Below are 19,841 nucleotides of genomic sequence, written 5' to 3' on the forward strand. Positions count from 1 at the left end.
GCTAATTGAAGTATGGTTTCTGTTTTTATGTCACTAGTGAGTGAACTCTCTTTTTAGCTTCGCACCATTTAATCATGGTATGGCATTAACGTATTTTGGAAATTTACATAGAAGGTGTACATTGATCTTTAACAATGCCTGGGCACAAAATGTCCATACAATTGATCGTAAGTTGGTGTTATTAATTTGTATGGTCACTATTTACAATTACAACAGCATAAAAGCACTGAAAGAATTACAATAAGTGGAAGAAAGCATCAAATAAAGCACGTTTGCTCCTTTTTGTTCTGTTTGCGAATTGAGTTTTGGAGGGGAATGAATCAAAATGAAAGACTCAAACTCATCTCACAAGTGTATTTCATGGCTATGAAGTCTTTCATTCTTCCCTCTCTAAAACTCAACTTGCAAACAGACGAGGAATTCAAGTGGTACTTATCATGTAAGAATTAAGACACCTCATGATTCATGAACATCGTCCTCCGCTTTCCTCAAATGACATTCCTTTAAGACTCTTGGCTAACCAAATGGCTGTCTCCCTTGGAGAAACCTTATCTTTCCCAAAGGGCTTTAGAACAACTTGAAGTTCCTCCAATCTATTTTGCTGCAACAAATCTGCAGATAATTCTAAGAGCTCTTCAAGTGCCTCTGCTCTCTGCCTGAAAGATTTGACATCCAATATTTCCTTTGCTTGTGGTGGTTTCTCTTCAGTCACTGGAGTGCTATTTTTACTTAACTCAGTAGAATCAGATTCTGAAACTAAAGAAACAGGGTTACATATATCCTGTTCCTTAAGACCGGGATGATCAGAAATACACGATTTCGAGCTCAAAGCATCAAAGAAACTTGAGGATTTAAGGCTAGCGGGAGTGCTCATGTTTCTCATTTCACACTGATCAGAAATATTTGATTTCATGCTTGCAGCTTCAGAGCAACTTGAAGATTTAAGGGTCATAGGAGAGCTCATGTTTCTCATTTCTAAATCATCCCTCAAGCTGTTAATAAACTTACCAACATCTACATTTTGAACTCCCTTCTCCACAGTTTCCTTTACTGGCTGTTGCTGCTCACTCCCAACGCGGTAACTGCTATGGCGAATAACATGGATGACATCATCAAAGGCTGGAGGAAGATGGCCAGCATCTGGCTTTTCTTGTGCTGGATTCTGCGATACGGTTCCTTTCTCTTGCAAAGCTTTCTGGCTTGGAATTTTAGTAGTGGTAATCGGTGGAGCAGTTTCTGCCACCATCGACAATCGCTCCCTCACTGTAAATTTGTCATCACCAGATGATTTACACACTAGTTTTGGCTGGTTAACTGTATCAGACTTGCTTGATGTAGAAATATCTTGAGGATCTTTTTGTGTGGCTTCAGCAGGGTGATCAACAGGTATATTACCACAACCGGAGGCAGTAGATATAGTAGTCTGATTTATGTGAAGACCATCGTCGACCTTAGAATCTTCAACGAGGTGATCAAGAGTTAAACTGAGACTAACTTTCTCATTTTTGCTAATATTTTTATCAAAATTCAGGGCAACCTCAAGGGTTTCTCTGGACACCTGTTCAACCATCTTACAATGTGAAAAGGTTGCAGGTGGCATGCTCTCAGGACTTGATTCCACGCCTTCACTCGCATTATCAGGAATTGTCTGTTCTATCAAGTCAATAAAAGTTGTTGCATCATCAGAAAGTTCAAATCCTTGCATAGAGACTGAAGATGATGCGGAATTACTGCTGTCTGTTTGCATTCCTTTGGAACTTCTTCCAAAATCCTTCTGAGGCTGTCTAAAAATTGGTACATTTCCATTAGTCAATTGACGACGGATTATCGCAGGCGCCTGAGCTATTTTATTTGGAGATAGCTTTTCAGTGTCATTTGCACAATTTGGAACATCAACCCCAGCCAACCTCGTGCTTGCAGGAAATGAAGGTTGTCTAAGTAATCTTGGAGGAGTTCTTAGCCTTGGCTTGGAAGGAACTCCATCTCCTTCTATTTGTTTAATAAGAGCAGGTGGTGGAGTGAAATCATGTCTTGGTTTAATTTTTGGTGTGAATTCTGTCATAGGTAACTGCTAGCATGTACAAATAGTATAGCAGAAATAAATTTGAATGTTACGAGAGAATCTTTAAAAGTAGCAGACAATTTCAAATGGTAATGTATTGTACCTGATGCTTTGAAGGGTGTGAACCCGGTATTCGCTTTGCAGAATCAGGGGTTGCCTTTGCAAGTGCAGCAGATGGTGACTCTAAATTAGGCTTCGAACAGGGAGAATCGAAAATAGGCTTAGGCAATTTGGACAACGTCTCTGTATTTATTTTCTGTGTTGGTAGACCACCAGCCTTTACGCGAGTACCTCTCATTGGAGAAGTTGTTTCTCTAACTTTTTCCTCTTTTAATGCCATCATTATATTCCTAATTGTTTTTGGCTGCTTAGTACCGATATTAGAACACTGTCCATTATGAGATGGTTTCATCACCTTTTGTTCAACTGATTTGGTATTTGCATTGGTATTGCTAGCGCTACTTTCTTCCTCACAAGGAAGGCGATGCTCTGAGCCATCATCATCTATTAATGTCGCATCTGTGTCAGTGCCTTTGTTATCACATTTTGGCACTGATGTGCCAATGTTTCTCTCATTTAACATCAGACTATCTTTGTCACTGCTTGAACTATTACTGTTTTGACTTTCAGCTTTATTTTTTCGAGGGCGATGTGCAGAAGAAATTGGTTTTTCAGGAGAACGGGATATTGGAGGAGGATTGAAAGATGGCCGATATTGAACAACGTAAGGTTGCAAATAAGGGTGCTTTAACACCTCAGATGCCTGTGAAAAATAGAAAGCCAGAATGTTAGTATAAGGCTATAAGCAATAATAGTGAAGCATTTCCACTTTGGGGGAAAGTTTTATACTATATGAAGAGGCTTACTGTTGGTCTATGCTCAGGACTTTTTCTCAACATGCTCTTTATCAATATTTTCCTGTAGGTATAGGAGTCAACAACTTAGATTTCCAGCACAAAGAAAGAGCAACAAGAATTGAACTAGTCGGTAAACAAATCATTTTCATTCTCTGATTTAATCTTTAAGCTTTGTCTAGTGCCAGTGCAAGCCATTTCCCTAACATTTATCTGTTCGGTCCTCTCTATATGAATAGCAGAAAAGCAGATAGTTGATTTCACACGCATTTTCTTTAAGTGGTCTGATAGATATGCTATTCATATTCAATGGTGTCTATCAGAAACAAAAGGCATTATTAGAAGAAATAATGTTAGAGTTACACACCAAAATGCAGTGTATAAAAAGGTCCTTAACTGTGCCTACACAGAAAACACAAGCACATGGGTGCATTCTAACAACTATATCTTCTTGTCATAATCATACTTCATCAGGAAGGGGAATAACAAAAGCTGATAGAAACTTACAAGGAAGGGGGGTAACATGGAGGCAAGGGGCCGATAGAGGAACGGTTTATCTTGCTTATCAGTCCTGCCATATCCTAAAACATGATTTACCAAGCCATTGTTAAACATCAAGGAAATAAACCATGGTTAGATAACACCAATGTAATATCTACTTAACAATGTAGAGAATCACAAGCATATCAAACTGATAAGCATACATCACCCAAGCAAAAGTAAGTACCAAAGTTAAGGAAAAATTTGAGGGAACAACATGTTAAGCAATACTACTCCACTAAACAAACAGCAGTTAAGATTGTTTGCAAAACAAACTTAAATTTAGAAATCCAGCACATGTATGGAGAGACAAAACTAAAACATAGACTACAATAGTGGCCTGGTACGTGGTACTTTGGTCAGCAATTTCCTTCTCCAATTACACATATTTTTACCGGTTTTTTTACTTCTTATATCATTTATGTAAACTGATACCTTGTCTTTCCTGCAGTGCAAAAAAGTAACTTTTCTAATTTTGATGCAGATATGAGATATTACAAAAGCTTAGATATTACAGAACATCCGAAATGATTGTGAAGTACAGCATTAGAGGAAGCCTTACAAAAGCTTTAAAAGCATTGCGATGAGCAGCCATCTCATATATACAGCACCCTGAACAACAAAAATAGACATTAGCTGCAGCAAAACCAAATCCACTAGTATCAGATACTTGTGTCAAAATTTATACCCAGTGACCAAATATCAGATTTAAATCCATAAGGAATATCTGCAAGCAGTTCAGGACACATGTAATTGGGAGTTCCTACCACCTGCATAGGAACATTTACAGCAATTACTGGTTCCACATTAAGTGGGGGGATACTCAAGATATTCTTCAAAGGAAAATGTTAAAAAATTATAATAGAAGTGGAAACACCGGAAAAAATCTATTATAAGTGCTGATAAACATAGGAAAAAATGTTACTTGGTTTTCAAGGCTAATACCCAAGCCGACCTCACCTAGTGGGATAAAGGTTGTATTTTCAAGGCTAATACCTCTATGGTTTTTCCTCACTAAAATAAATAGGCTTGTAGCTCTATTCATCCAGTTTGATGCCAAAATGTTTTGCATGAAACAAACAACGTTATCCTTTTCAGCAGCCATCGCATACTTCTGTTTGGTTTAAGATTAGAATGCTTTGGTGGGACTTTAGTTTACATGATTTGTAACAAAAATGAGTGGTAACTTTAGTCCATGGCTGGGCCAATAGAGTCAATAAAAACTTAGACAATGAAGCTTTCAAGTTCTCGTGAACACATAAAGTTATAGTGAACGAAAATTAAAAGTATCCAATGAACTATGGATCATATGTGAATTAGAATAGGTGTCTTGGTATGAAAGAAGAAGATAAATTCAGAGGAATAAATTTTCTATTTCAGACATACCGAAGAAGCCAAATCATCTGCCTTTAGAGTTTTTGCCAGCCCAAAATCCCCTGCATGTCAGAAAATTACAGACAAATTCAGGATGAAGACTTAAAAAATCGATATACGACGTGATCAAAGGTGGTGGATGAACTAACCTAAGCGAACATCGTGATCCTTGGTAAGAAAGATGTTGGAACACTGTCAGAAGAGTAAAAAAATCAGAGAAGATATCTTCACTGGAAGACAAGAAACATGGGCCATGTAGTTTGTTTTCAACTTGTTTCATATAAATATACCTTTAGGTCACGATGTAAAACATAATTTGAATGCAGGTATTCCACTGCTAAGAGTATTTGAGTGAACCATTTGCATAGTTTCTGAGTGAAGTCAACAATTTCCAATGTTAGCCATAACAAAATGTAAACATCAATTTTCAAGATTTGGCAAAACAATGCACAAACACATATGTGAGACAAGAATACCTCTTCAGGAAAGTAAGTACCATTTGATCTTTTCATTAGTTCAGCCCTATTATAGAATTGAAGAGAAAACAAAATATCAAATTTTTAAGTAACTGGTAAGAAAAGTGTAAAGAATTTTTATTAGGGAAATATAAAACATGAACTTTTCCATGACACTGCAAGTTCATGGGTATTATCTAGACTCACATGTCTCCACCTTCACAGTACCCAGTGACAATGCAGACATAGCAACCCTACAACAAAATTATTTAAATTACAATAAGCTTAGCTGAAATGAAAACAGTTATAATTCAACAATTTTCAGTTTAGAACAGAAAAGAGAAATATTGCAAAAATTAACAATTTGTTGAAAGAAAAGAAAACTATGATCACATCATACAGAAAGTTAAAAGGGACTCTCTCATACCTTCTCAACCCATGCCTCCTTGAATTCCACAATGTAAGGGTGCTGGATTCGAGCAATTAGAGCCATCTAGAATTCCGAATAGGCAACAAAAATAGTCAAATCTCCACAAACAAAAGCATGTTTCTTGTATATGAAGCAAATCAAAAAACAAGATTTAGAAAAGCAAAAAACAAAATCACTTCTTCATGAGCAGATCTTCTGCATCTTTCAGTCTGCCTTGCAAGCCTGATTTTTTTCAACACATATCTGCAATCCAACGAAAAAGGAATCTTCAACTATCAATAAATTGAACCTACCTATCCAATAAAACTAGGCATGAAAATAACCCATTAATGAAATGCAAAATAGTGACAATTACTTCTTCTTCTCGGCCTTGTGATTAACAAGAATAGCAGCACCAAAAGCTCCTCGACCAATCTGCTCCATGATCTCATACTGATCCATCCGTGACTCCATTGCACTTGATCCACCTCAACACCCAAAATCCAAAAAAACTAATAACAGATTTTGCTAGCAAACAGTTTCAGACCATGCCCCACTTCTGAAAATCCTAACTTTAGCAGCATAATGAAACCATTTCTGATTAAGCTTGTTTCTACATTGCTTATGCAATAGAATCAAATAGGACAAGAACACAATGTAGGTTTTGTTGTAACTCTTATACTATGTCTTCACTAAACTGTCCCTCACCACTGGTACTAAGATAATACTGGCAATAGTAGCATGCCCATGATGATTTTTTTGTTGAATTGCAATGAAGATGATTAAAAGTTGGTGTCTTTGTTACAAGATTGAAAAAGAACACAAGCCACACAAAGGGGTCTATCTCTATAACTAGTATGTTAGAAGAGAATGAAGTGAAGAGTTTAGAGAGAGAACAAGAGGGGGGCTTATGGGTATGCTTGGATATTCCCCGACAGTCACAGCTGGTCTACCAGGTTACCACATTTCAATTTTTTTATTTTTATTTTTATTTTTGAATCTTTTTGTTGCTTCGGAATTCAATGTCCATTAATGGTGATAATGATGGCTCATGAATGGTGTCGCCTTCCACGGATTGAATTTCTAATATTAGTGTCTGAATTAGGATTTCAAATTCATCAACTTAACAACAAAATTTTGGAACTTTATTTAGTGAATGTTGTGATTTGTGAATGGAGGAATTTGATTTGGTTTTGAGTTTTACATAACCGAGATATTAATGTGTAGAGAATATGAGAAGACGTTTTAGCAAGTCCTCATCTCCACATATAAATTATGTAATCAAATCCAAATCTCATAATTAAATGACTCAAACTTCATATTTAATGACATATTTTTGGAATCAGCCATTTGATATGCTAATGTTAATAATTGATGTAATTGAGTATAATTAGTATAACTTAACTTAGTTATAAATAAATCTCTCCTCATATATAATCAATTTTTCTATAACAAGATCCAAATATCCAATATAACCTACAAATGTGGAAGGGGTGAATACTTCACCACCACTCAATATCTTTAATCTTAATAATTGAAAAGTAGGTGGGTTAATATCTCATTTATGATCGTATATCCTTGTTCAACCGGGAAAAGAATAGTACTGATCCGAAAACCATAAAGATTCATGTTTTGTAACAAACGATATTTCTTTCCTATATTTCCTTCTGACTAAAGGACGGATGAGAAAAAAACAAAAAGGAAGAACTTTAATAGATTATGGAAAATGATTGTTTCCTGATTTAATAAAGATTTTAAAGAAAGTACAAAATATATGTTAATTTATAAAAAAATCTTCTACAGTCTCCCGATTTAATAAAGATTTTTAACAGATATTTTAATTAGAATATTTGAGAACGTAATTTCATTAAGCCATTATAATTTTGCTTAGTTCAAATCTGAATTAGTCCGTATCTAAAGCGATCGTTGATTAATGATGATCGATTACCCCATTTTATGCCTAAACCAACCATAATATAACATTTGTATGTAAATAACTTAAATCTTAAGCTCAAAACCTCTAATTAACCTCCTTATTCCGCAGTTTAAACTCAGCATTCAATTAGAAAACTCTAACCACTTATGCCATTAATTCCATTTTGGTCAAGGCATGGACTAAAATTCTTCACATGATCATGCCAGCTAATTTTGATTCGAATCCACTCTCACCAATTGAGTTATAACCCATAACTTAGTCATTATGAATATATATGCATTATTCTATTAAAATAGTCATACCAAAATTTCATTTCATGCATCCAATTAGACAGTCCAATAATTCTCAATAGAATAGGTGACATTTTAGGTCTAAAATTGTCCTTTTGAATAAAAATGAAAATTAGAAGAAGTTATCATTTTATTATAGAGAGACTTCATAATAATTATATTGACAGCATGCATTTTCATGAAATGGTGATTCTCCTTCCACCCCTTTACAAAAGAATGGTGAAAGATGTAGTTATTGTTTATTCTATCCCAAATGGAATGGCCACTATGTGGAAGTTGAAGGTTTTATTTCATTTTTACACTACTTAATTATGGTGGTTTGAACTTCAAAGTTCGAAGTCAAATGCTTATATTTAATGGCCTTTTAAAAAATTGATTGAGTTTTGGAGATAAATGAATAAAAATTATATTTCATAGTTTTTACTTTACATTCATTATTCTTCAAAATTCAATTAATAAACAATCATTAGTGGTCATGAAAATTAAAAATATTTATACTTCCTACAATCCTTGTTACAAGACACTTTTAACTAAAAATACATACCAAAAGAAATTATTATAAGATATATGGCCCTCGTTTAATATTACTCTTTAATGACAACAACAACCAAATTAAAATAGAGATAGTCACAACTTTTAATAGCCACAAATATGAAGAATTTTTTTAACAAATGCTACATTAAGTATCTTATGAGAAGCACAATAGAAATTATAAAATATTTTATAATAATATCATCAAAAAGTCAAAACCTTTTTGGCGTCATATAATAAAGATTAAACAAACTATAGCTTAATTTTAAATTCCGTTAACCTCCATATAACTCTAATTTTTTTACTTAAATGAGAGAATAAATAACTTAATTTCTCAATACACAACTGCTTCTTTTTTTTATCAATCCTTGCACTCTAATTTTTTATTCACAATAGGATGTGGATATATTATTATAATGGATATCCACTCAATTTTTTGGTAATTACTTTTGAGACTTAGTGATTGTTCATTCTAATAAGTATTACTTTTAGTAATCGATATCCTTGATATTTTGGTCAATGTATCTAACAAAGTTTTACACTACAATACCAACTTATTGATGAAAATTGACACTAATAATCCATTATAAGTGGTTTCAACTTTCATGTGCTTGTATGATTGCAGGATTACTACGATACCTCCTTCTATTTTATTTAGGATTCCTCTTACTAAGGTGATTAGGATGAACTGTTTATGACGCTGAAATCCACTATCTCAATAATGCATAAAAGGCTAATTGCATCAAATTCTAGGCAACACTTTTATCCTACCAGAATTTTTTACTCGGCTATCGATGAACATAATGCAGACATTGGAATTAACCAGAGTTGCCCATATTGGGCCACACCATTTTACACATAGTCCCAAATGAGTTGACAAATAAAAACAATGATTAATGTATGATGTTATTGCTACAAATAGTCGAATACGATCAAACACCATCAGACAAATCCTGATTTGGACAAGAGTGCAACGTGTGCCATGGTTTCAGTGCCCTCTCTCTCTCTCACTAGTATCACCATGTGCACGGTTTCTCCTATGAGATGAATAAATGGATTATACTCTGTAAAATCACATGCTCATGCACATCAGCAAATGCAGTTAGCGGGTAAAGGAGCCCCAACCTCTCCTTTATCCCATTATTATCTTCCTCTTATCCTCTTCAATACTAGATGCAGATATTCATATATACCATTAAAAAAAAAAATTCATATTTTAGTTATTTTAGAATAAAATGCATATATATTAAACTCATTAATAAATCTGAACATTGAGATTTTAATGTATAGAAGAGTAGGAGTCACAAATTTTTAATATAAATTTTTTTATACCCTAAAATAATGTTAGGAGATATTTATTAGCAAAAAATGTTAAATTATATGTTGTTGCACCATTTTTGACACAATTTATGTTTAATTAATAATTTTTTAAATAAATTATTAAACTTTAAATCAAACATTTTGTGTACTTCATATTTCTAATCAATGACATAAACAGATATAGTATGTTAAAAAATAGAAATGTATGATATCCAAATTAAAAAGTAAAAATATTGAATTGTCTCAAATCAATTATACGAGGCAAATATTTATTGTTAGAGTGCATTAGTGATATAAAGTTGTATGAAATTATTCAAAATCAACTATAAAGATTTATAATGGACCAATAATCAAGGATTATGCAATAATATCTATGTGAGGACATTATTTAGAGATTCAGCAAATAAACAACTTTTGTTGAAAATCAAAACTTTTAAAAAATTTAAGATATTAAAGTACTCTCAAATCCTCTTTATAGAGACCTCTTAAAATTTGCTTGAATAAGGAGGTTAATTAACGGGGTACGTAATTTGGTATTATCTTTTAAATAGGATAAAATAAAGTCATGAAAATGATACAATCAAAATATATGGTAGGAGCTAGTACATGTATTATATCTGTAACCTTACGTGCATTGTGGATTATAATCAATGCTTTGGAATATAACAACCTTCAAGTTGGTGGGTAGTTGATAATGAAGGTAGTTACAAAAATGACATTGTGATTAATCTAGGACAAGTGGACATTAAGGTGGCGATTTAACATAACCATAGCAAACCTTAAACAGTTGTTGTTGCTTAATTATGCACTTCAAACTTTGACATTAAGTTTGTGACAGATCAAATTAGGCATACATATGTGCTAAGGTTAGGTAAGCTATCTTAAATCCATTTTCTTCCAAGAGAATGTTTTTTTGAAGTGTCCTAAAGAGTGGTTAGTGCTAATTAAAGTCTACAAATTACATTTTCTTGTTAAATATTTGCCTGCAATTTACTTTTGCTATTTTTGCTTAAGACAATAACAAACCATTCCATACCGATAGCAGCTCCTTTTTCTTAACAAATATTCTCTTAATTAATGAAAAGGTAAATGCATGTTTTTACCCTTATTTTTAGTGACAAAAGTATAATTTTATTATATTTAATAAGGATAAATATGTCATTAAAATTTACATTTCCATTTATTTTTTGAAATACTTACCTCTTCATTAATGGAGATGTACATATCATCATTGTAGTGGGAGCTAGTATTTTGGAATTACAAGGCAAGACCAAAAAATATATATAATTAAATAATAAATTAACTATCACATGCAAATTGAATAAAGCAATTTTGATATGCAGTTAAGTTAACATAACATAATGCTGATCAAGAGAAGCAACTAAACGAAGTAATCAAGCATAATTGCTCTCATAAAAAAACGATCAAAATATATATACATTAACATTGTAAAAAAAATTTACACTATTACTGCATCATTTATTTTCAAACATCATTGACTCTTTATAAAAAAAAGTAATATAAATAAATGGTAGATGATGAGTGATTGTGTATAAATCTTTAGGGAAAAGTCTATAAAAGCATCCTAAATTTTATATATTTGGAAGAAGTCACAATGAACAATTTTCTTTCTAATTAGTCATTTTTAACTCTCAAACTTAGTTATCATCTTCTTCTCAATTAATTCTATATCTCATGATGGTTTCCTCTAGATATCAATGCTGACCAATATACATTGTTAAATTGCTACTATTGTAAGTGCAACTAAGGATAATTAAAAATAAAAAATAATTTATGGTACTCCTTACAAATGACATAAAATTTAGGACCCTTTATAAACTTTCCTTCAATTTTATATACAATATTTGATTCCTCTTGGGTTTGGAAATTTTTTGGGCCTATTAAAAAGTCCTGGCCATAGGCTGAGCACACGATTTTTTCTTCTCTTCTGGATTCAGTTGGGTTGGTCTGGAAGAAGACAGCATGATCCATGAAGTGGAAGGCCCTGTTGAATGCTTCACTTGGACTTGGAATTATAGTTTTGAGGATGGGTCTTTGTATAATAACTTTATCAAATTACTTATTCATTTGTTTATATTGAATCGAGATTTTCTAACCAGTACCACGTGCATGTAATAAACAAACCTTAAAAAGTTTGTGGGAAAAGGATACATTTGATGAACCAAAAATTGATCTATACAAGCTAACCTTTTATGTTTGCTTATCCTATTCACTTCCTCACGGACCAACTTGCTTTGTCGGACCTACTCCAACCTATGGTAAGTCCTTACTTTTGGAATAGTTGACTTGTGTTGGACTGAGTAGCTATATTGTAGGTCTGTTTTTGTCGCTTGACATAAAGTAGGTGAGACAGATATTTGTGTTGTTCAGACGGCTTGATAATCCTTTACATCGATGTCGTAAGCAAATGAGAGAACTGTACAATTGTTTGAATCTTGTCCAGTCAATAACGTATTTTTCTGAATTGTTTGATTGATCGATCGAAATCCGATAATACTTAGAATAGACTCACCTTATCTAATCTTAGGTTAACATCTATCACTATTGTGCGGCATAACATATCTTTTAGACAGGAATCGAAGATACCTAAAACTACATATTATTATCACGAGCTCCAAGAATGATGGTCATGTTATTATTTTATATATGGAACATATGCAGCCCATAGAATGAGGGGCATAATGCCTCCCACGTTGTTTATCTGCAAAATTATATTTCCATTTGCAAATTTAAAAAATGCAGTCAACCATTTCTCGGCAAGGCACATCCCTCCTCATGTTCTTCCTCTTCTTAGTTGGCCCTATTGGAGCTATCCTTAAAATGTAAGTTGATTTATATATATATAACACATAATTTATTTAAAATTTTAATTCTAATTAAAATTTAGTTATAAATAATAATACAAAAAAACATAAATATATTTCTCTTTAAATATGACATATTAAATACGTATTCACACAAATTTTTCTTATATGTTATAATTGATTGAAATATATTTGAGTTAATAATTTAATACTTAAATATTTTTAATCAACCACTCATACATAACATTAGACACAAAAAGATATACTCCTACTTCAACCTACCTATGAAATAATTTTGGCGTCATCCCACTTAGTCTTATAGAAATTAAATTGGAATTTTACACTTATTCTTAGGAATATGGTCGTTGATATTGAGAAGAGAAAATACTTTCATCATGTCTCACTCAATGAAAGATTTGAATTGACTTAAAGAAAGCCCTTGGAAGCGTATTAGCGAAACTTGTATTCGATAAAATTTTATTAAATGCGATCATTAATTCATGTAATAATTTAATTAAAAAACAGATCTTGAGTTCTTGATCTATTATTATTACTATTTACTAGTTTAGCAAATCTCTTTCATTAAAATAAATATATATAAATAAAGATATGATTTGCAGCAGAAAATGCAATCTGCGTAAGGGAGCAAAATGGAAAAGGGAGGTAATGGAAATAGAGTGGTGGTGGTAGGAGGAGGTGTTGCTGGTTCTCTCGTCGCTAAATCTCTCCAATTCGTTGCCCATGTCACTCTCATTGATCCGTAATTATTTTCTCTTTCTTCTCCATACTTCAAATTCTTTCTCATTATGCTTCACCACAAATTTTTAATTCAATTTTAATCCATAATGTTATTGGGTTGAATTTATTGTTTTTTGGGGTTTTCATATAGTTTCACATTTTACGAAGCCTGGTGGGTATTTTCAAATTCTCTCTGCAGATGTAAACGGTCTTACCCGGAAACTGTTATGGAATTTTTAATTTTGAAATTTTGTACCCCTTTATGGAATTTGGAATTTCCCATTTTCGACTTTCAATTTCAGAGTTGAGAAATTTGTATCTGGAGGTGTTAGTTATGTTCAAAATACTATATTGATCATTGAAGTATTGGACTTTTACATGGATTATTATGGATATGGTAGTCATTGTCTTTTTCTTGATTAAATACAATTGAATTGAATCCAGGAAGGAGTATTTTGAGATTCCATGGGCAAACTTGAGGACAATGGTTGAGCCGACCTTTGCGGAGAGGACATTAATCAATCATAGAGATTACCTAACCAATGGGAACATTGTTACATCAAATGCAATCAATGTGACAGAAACCGAAGTGTTGACTGCGGATGGCAGTCAGATTGCTTATGACTATCTTGTTATTGCTACCGGTCATGCAGATCATGTCCCAAAAACTCGGAGTGAAAGACTTGATCAGTACAAAGCAGGTAGAGTTTCGGAATATTATCTTTACCTAGATGGTGAACCAAGAAATTATGAATTTAAACTGTTGCAGAATATGTAGTTGTGCTGAGCTCACATATACAATAAAGACTGTAATGTGCTGTTTATGAATTCTGATACTATAGTTACAAGCTAATCTTTCAGAAGAGTAGGTTGCTGCTATTGGATTCTAGTTGGCCTAGTTTTTGGAATCGGCTGCAAGGCCTTTATTTTGCATGTCATGAAATGAAGCATTATTCGGTCTATATTCATTAAAAGAAAGACCATGGGGTTCTTGTACAGCCATCGAGGAAATATTAGAACACACACGAACTGACTGAATTATGAGTACATGGCTACATATATCACTTTACTTGTTAGAGACTTAGAGCCATATGGGATTATTTTGTATTATTGTTTTTGGGATTCAACCATATGTCCATATCATGCATTGATTTCTGATTATACGTCATGTTTTTTGAATGTTTATATAAAATAGGTTCACCCATGTAATGAAATGGCATAGTCAGAACTTGAGTTGTGAAGTTCCTTTTTCTTTGGCAGAAAATCTAAAGATAAAATCTGCCAATTCCATTTTGATTGTTGGAGGAGGTCCCACTGGTGTGGAACTTGCAGGAGAGATAGCCGTTGATTTTCCAGAAAAGAAGCTTACACTAGTACACAAAGGGTCTAGGCTTATGGAATTCATTGGGGCAAAAGCTGCTGATAAGTCTCTAAATTGGTTGAAATCAAGGAAAGTTGAGGTGAAATTTGAGCAGACAGTCGACTTGGACTCCGTAAAAGATGGACACAAGATATATCAAACTTCACATGGAGAGACCATTGAGGCAGATTGTCATTTTCTATGCATAGGCAAACCACTTGCTTCAGCATGGCTTAGAGAAACTGTGTTGAAGGATAATGTGGATTCTCGGGGAAGCATCAAGGTAGATGAATTTTTGAGAGTCAAGGGTCGGAACAACATTTTTGCAATTGGAGATATTACAGATGTCCCAGTAAGTGCTTACAATAAGTAATTGATTTACCAGTCTCGTTTTATTCCCTTTATGTTCTATCCATTTTTATTGAACTAGGTTTTGAGATCATGTTGTCCGAATTTTTGTCAGAACTGATATTCTACTTCCTAGTAACAAAAATATAAATCTACAGTGAATTAGAATTGTACTCGGTCTAATTAATGTTAACTGGAAAACTGACTTACATCCTTGCACTATTGTCTTCCCAATAGCGTTATTTGTACAAATAATGCAGTTCTATTCTTGTCCCTTTTTTCTTCGCTTTGATTGCCCCATAAAAATCGGTTCTATGCTATAAATCTTGTGGCATTTTAGACCTTTTTTTCACAAGCCACCTAGTAGAGATTTTTTAATGGAAACCCATACAACAGGAAATCAAGCAGGGTTTTCTAGCACACAAGCATGCTGAAGTGGTTGTGAAGAACTTGAAGATGATAATTGACGGGGGAAGAGAACGTAAGTTGGTAACTTACAAGCCACTAAGTTCAGTCTTGGCAATAGTTTCACTTGGGAGGAAAGATGCGGTGGCGCAATTCCCAATCCTGACAATCAGTGGAAGAATTCCCGGCATCATCAAGTCCGGAGATTTGTTTGTTGGTAAAACAAGAAAACAAATGGGACTCTCTTCTTGAATCTGTGAATACAAAATCAATTAAATATCATGTTTCTAGTTACTATACATAATTGGTATATTTTCAGTATGCTCTTTCTTGTAAGGAAATTATTTGTACCACGTGTGAATTACTTTTTTGATGTTTAGTGGTGTTTGGAGATGTAATTGTGTGAATCAGAAGCGGGATACATGTTACTACTTATTACTAACTATTGTAGCATTCATATGTACTGTTTGACAATATTGATTGGATAATAAATGGGTTTGTGTGCAATATGTTTGATATACTACATGCCTTTCTCATATAGCTGGTTTTATTTGATGTAGATCTAACCATGTTGTCCCTCCAGTTCTTCTGTTACCAACCTAACCATGCCCACTAAACAAAAATATTTTTCTCTCCTTCATTTGGATATTGCATGTTGATCCTAAATCTTAATCCTTTAGGCCTATTGGTCCATCTCAGTCACTAAAATTATCAACACATAATCTCCTGCATATTTCTGTGATTGTGTTCTAATTGTATAAAGATCTTTGATATGTCAGTAATTTGATTGTATGCATTAAACCTGTGGTATTCTAAACCTCTTCGCAAACAATGCTAATCAATGCAAGATTGGTTTGACCTGAAATCTATGGCGCAGGAAATAAAACAAGGGGGGTATGCACAAGCTCATTTATTAAATAACTTTCAGTTTAACATATAATGTCTTATTCTCTATTTTTTAGCATGTGACTAACCAAACTAGCCAGTGTTTTACAGTTACATTTGAACTTGTCAAAGGAGTTATATTCTCATTAGATTGCAAACAATTAGGAATAATTCTCATTTTGTGATAAGTTTGTAGCAGCCCTGTTGATTTCTATAACATGATGAGATGCATTATTGTCACAATCAAATGGTTGCTGAGCTTCCTTTTGCTTAGGACCAGTTGGATGTTGTGGTGCAACTTTACAATCCTTATTCTTAAATTTTGCTAGGGAAGATAGTTCATGTATTGACTCTGCAAGTTCATCAGTGCAAGAAACCATTTCAACCAGCAAGGAAGCCACAGTCACTGTTGGTATGGCCACTGCTAATTCTTTTAAAGCCTTTCCTGTCTCTGTGCTCATCTTGATGCATCGATCTTGTACTTTGCTTTTGATTTCTGGTTGTGCCTGTATGAGAAGTCTCACCTAATTAAGTCTCTTGACCATGCATACAGCATACTTGTAGGAAGGTCATTAGAATCAAATAATATTTTTCTGTTCATCCAAACACTTTCTTAACATGTATTGCCTCAATTATACTATATTTATTTATACACAACCATTTTATTTATTTATTTTTAGGGAAGAGGGGAGTGTTGTTCTAGGAATTTGAACTCAAATGTTCATGCTTCATGTCTCACAAATCTATCAAACTCTTGAGAAGAACCAACTTAGTTGGTAGAGTTGTAAGACACTAAAGGCTATAGAAAATATTGTATTTGAATGGTCGGTACTATATCAAAATCATCAAGTTGTAAAGTAATTTAATAAGAATGTGGTAGAAGACATCAATCATTATACTCATTATTAAATGGTACTTGGGTGAGAGATCAACTATTACCATAACCATTAAGGACATCAATTCGATAAGCACATTTCCTAGATAAGCTTCCAATCTTCAGATATTGTTTCCAAGGATGATGAAATCTAAAATAACCATGGCATGGTTCCATCCTTGCAAAAGTGGCCTAAAACATAGAAATTATTCTTATTACTATATGGAAAGTGTAGGGAACATAATTTTGTTTCTTCTTACTCACCAAGTTCTCTTCAGCTTGTTTTGAATTAAGAACACTTGTATATCCTTGTAGAAATGATTTGTTAGATTCTCCACACTCACTTGTTCTGAAACATTCATCTCCAAAAACTGCAATTTGCTTTCCTTCGTCATTTTCAACAATCATACAAATTTGGAACTATTTCATATAAACTTCCAAGAAAGTTAAATGACATTGCTGAAGTCCATATGTTATGTTTTACCAAATTGGCTAGTATGTAAGGGAAGACATATTATGTCCCAAACAATGTATCATTTTATATGTCATTGCTTATGATTGATCAGAAAATACTTAACTATTAAACTTTTAACTTAAATACATTTTTTTCAACCAAACATAAGTGTAGAGTTGGAAACGAGCCAAACCGAGTCGAACCAGAGCCCAACTCGATAAAGATTTGCTCAGTTTAAAACTCTACTCAAGTTCGATGAGTTATTTTTTTATCTCAAGTTCAGTTCGATTAAAGTTGCAAACTATTCGGTTCAGTTTGAATTGATTCATTTGGACGACTCAAATAATTAATTCATTTTTTAAAATATTGCAAAGGTTATATATATATATATACATAATATTGTTTATATATATATATATATATATATATATATATATATATATATATATATATATATATATATATATATATATATATATATATATATATATATATATATATATATATATATATATATATATATATATATATATATCGAGTCAGTTCATGAACCTAATGGGGTCGAACTGTATTTAGCTCAAGTTCGACTTGTTTATTTAATGAGCTCAATTTTTAGTTCAAGTTCAGCTCTTTGGTTCATGAACTATCGAGCTAAATAACAAGTCGAGTTTCGCACGAATACCGAGTTAATTCGGTTAATTATCAACCCTATACAAGTGACATACTTTATGGGATAACATATGTGCTTTTGAGTATGTACATTCTAAGAAGTTCCCAAGTTTTTCAATATTTGTTGATGTAAGATTGTGAAGATCATCACCGACCCATATTGGATATACAAAAATGCAAACCAACACAGAAACTAAAACACCTATGAGGATTGTGGTAACTCTTTTCTTTGCAATATCTAGTATATTGTCCTCTCTGTCGCCAGATACAGATACCAATCAAGTACACACATTATAGTGTTGCTCCTGCATATGTCACAAACTCTCGATCAATTTCATGAACTAGAAATCAAGTACACACATTATATAAACATATAATCATTAGTCAACATATTCAATGACACAAGCAATAATGAAATATGACTTACCTACAGAAAATTCAGAGACTACAATGACTGTGAAAACTGCCCACATAGCAGAAGAACCAAAACTGTGGTAGAGTGGATCAAGATAGTAAAATGTGGAAACTAAGGTGATAGCAAGTCCTACTTTGAAAGAATGAATGACCCTTCTAGGATCCTCTTCTCCTAGTTTTTTCAGATTCAACATCACATCAATTAACTTTGCATTGAACTCACTAGGCAAGTCCCTCATCAGCTGCCACCATCCCTTTGTGGCAGCAGAGGCACCTTCACTACTATTTTGGTTTGTTTCAGTAGGTGTCATTTCATGAACCACCAATAAAAACTGCATGCACAATAACCTTAACATAAATTCTACAAATTTTGGTATGTTGGTTTTACTTGTTTGCTTGATTCTTGAGTACCAAACTAGACACATACCCTTGCTATTTTGGATACATCTCCTGTTTATACTTGAGTTGAGCACATAAACAATGAGATACCAATAATGCTAACAAATAACAATGTTTGACTTTTTATTCATCAAGCAAAAGATGTAATACATATATACGCATTTCCATGCATTCTCCACTCTTTTTTGTTCTGACATGTCTTTTTTGAGGAAAGTGAAAATTTAGTTCTGTTGCAGATTTGGACTATTCCATCCGGGTCTAAAAAGACGCGTCACGGTTAGACAAGAGTAACAACTATCAATCTGACACCGGATAAAGTGAGTCCATTATGAACAATCCTAGATCTTAACCGGTAAACTGGACAGTTGATTGAACAAGATCCAAACTACAACATAGAGACTACTTATACTCTTGGTCTGCATGCCACTTGCACAAAATTGTCATACCACCTGCATAGAACTGTCACGCCACCTGCACAAGACTTCATGCCATCTTAACAGGATTGTCATGTCATCCAACATGGTAAAACAACCTCTCATTATCTGAAGCAGGCCCGACAAGGTCGTCTAGTTAGCCATACACACAAAATCAACAAGAGAATATTTCACAAACCTCCCCACAAAAAAGTTATATTTATCTCTTGATCTTACTCTCTTACTCTTAGCCTACCATTTTGTATTCTCTTACTTCCTTCAAATA

At 33.3% G+C, this 19,841-nt stretch overlaps 2 protein-coding genes and 1 pseudogene across 6 annotated transcripts; 1 reads left to right on the forward strand and 2 right to left on the reverse strand.

The window, feature by feature from the left end:
• LOC109351742 (serine/threonine-protein kinase Nek5-like) lies at positions 91-6,627 on the reverse strand. Of its 4 annotated transcripts, none has more exons than XM_019593324.1 (15): positions 6,071-6,627; positions 5,892-5,958; positions 5,713-5,778; positions 5,493-5,539; positions 5,307-5,352; positions 5,121-5,201; positions 4,980-5,022; positions 4,843-4,892; positions 4,145-4,226; positions 4,019-4,068; positions 3,424-3,497; positions 2,929-2,980; positions 2,166-2,825; positions 909-2,071; positions 91-851 (listed from the first exon to the last, which is right to left on the reverse strand). In XM_019593324.1, the coding sequence occupies exons 1-15, from the start codon at positions 6,166-6,168 to the stop codon at positions 464-466; spliced, it is 2,967 nt and encodes a 988-aa protein (XP_019448869.1). In that variant the 5' UTR covers positions 6,169-6,627; the 3' UTR covers positions 91-463. The 4 variants fall into 4 exon arrangements, with proteins under 4 accessions (XP_019448869.1, XP_019448868.1, XP_019448865.1 ...); XM_019593323.1 differs by having other exon boundaries at positions 91-1,171; positions 1,211-2,071; positions 6,071-6,626; XM_019593320.1 differs by having other exon boundaries at positions 91-2,071.
• On the forward strand, positions 13,207-16,402 carry LOC109351743 (apoptosis-inducing factor homolog A-like). 2 transcript variants are annotated; one of them, XM_019593326.1, is made up of 4 exons: positions 13,207-13,356; positions 13,779-14,035; positions 14,595-15,046; positions 16,325-16,402. In XM_019593326.1, exons 1-4 carry the CDS (start codon positions 13,247-13,249, stop codon positions 16,385-16,387), a joined length of 882 nt encoding a protein of 293 aa, XP_019448871.1. In that variant the 5' UTR covers positions 13,207-13,246; the 3' UTR covers positions 16,388-16,402. The 2 variants fall into 2 exon arrangements, with proteins under 2 accessions (XP_019448871.1, XP_019448870.1); XM_019593325.1 differs by lacking the exon at positions 16,325-16,402 and adding an exon at positions 15,439-15,970 and having other exon boundaries at positions 13,212-13,356.
• LOC109352838 lies at positions 16,494-19,054 on the reverse strand (annotated as a pseudogene).

This window comes from Lupinus angustifolius, chromosome LG07 (genome assembly GCF_001865875.1).
Source record: "Lupinus angustifolius cultivar Tanjil chromosome LG07, LupAngTanjil_v1.0, whole genome shotgun sequence".
Taxonomy (NCBI): domain Eukaryota; kingdom Viridiplantae; phylum Streptophyta; class Magnoliopsida; order Fabales; family Fabaceae; genus Lupinus; species Lupinus angustifolius.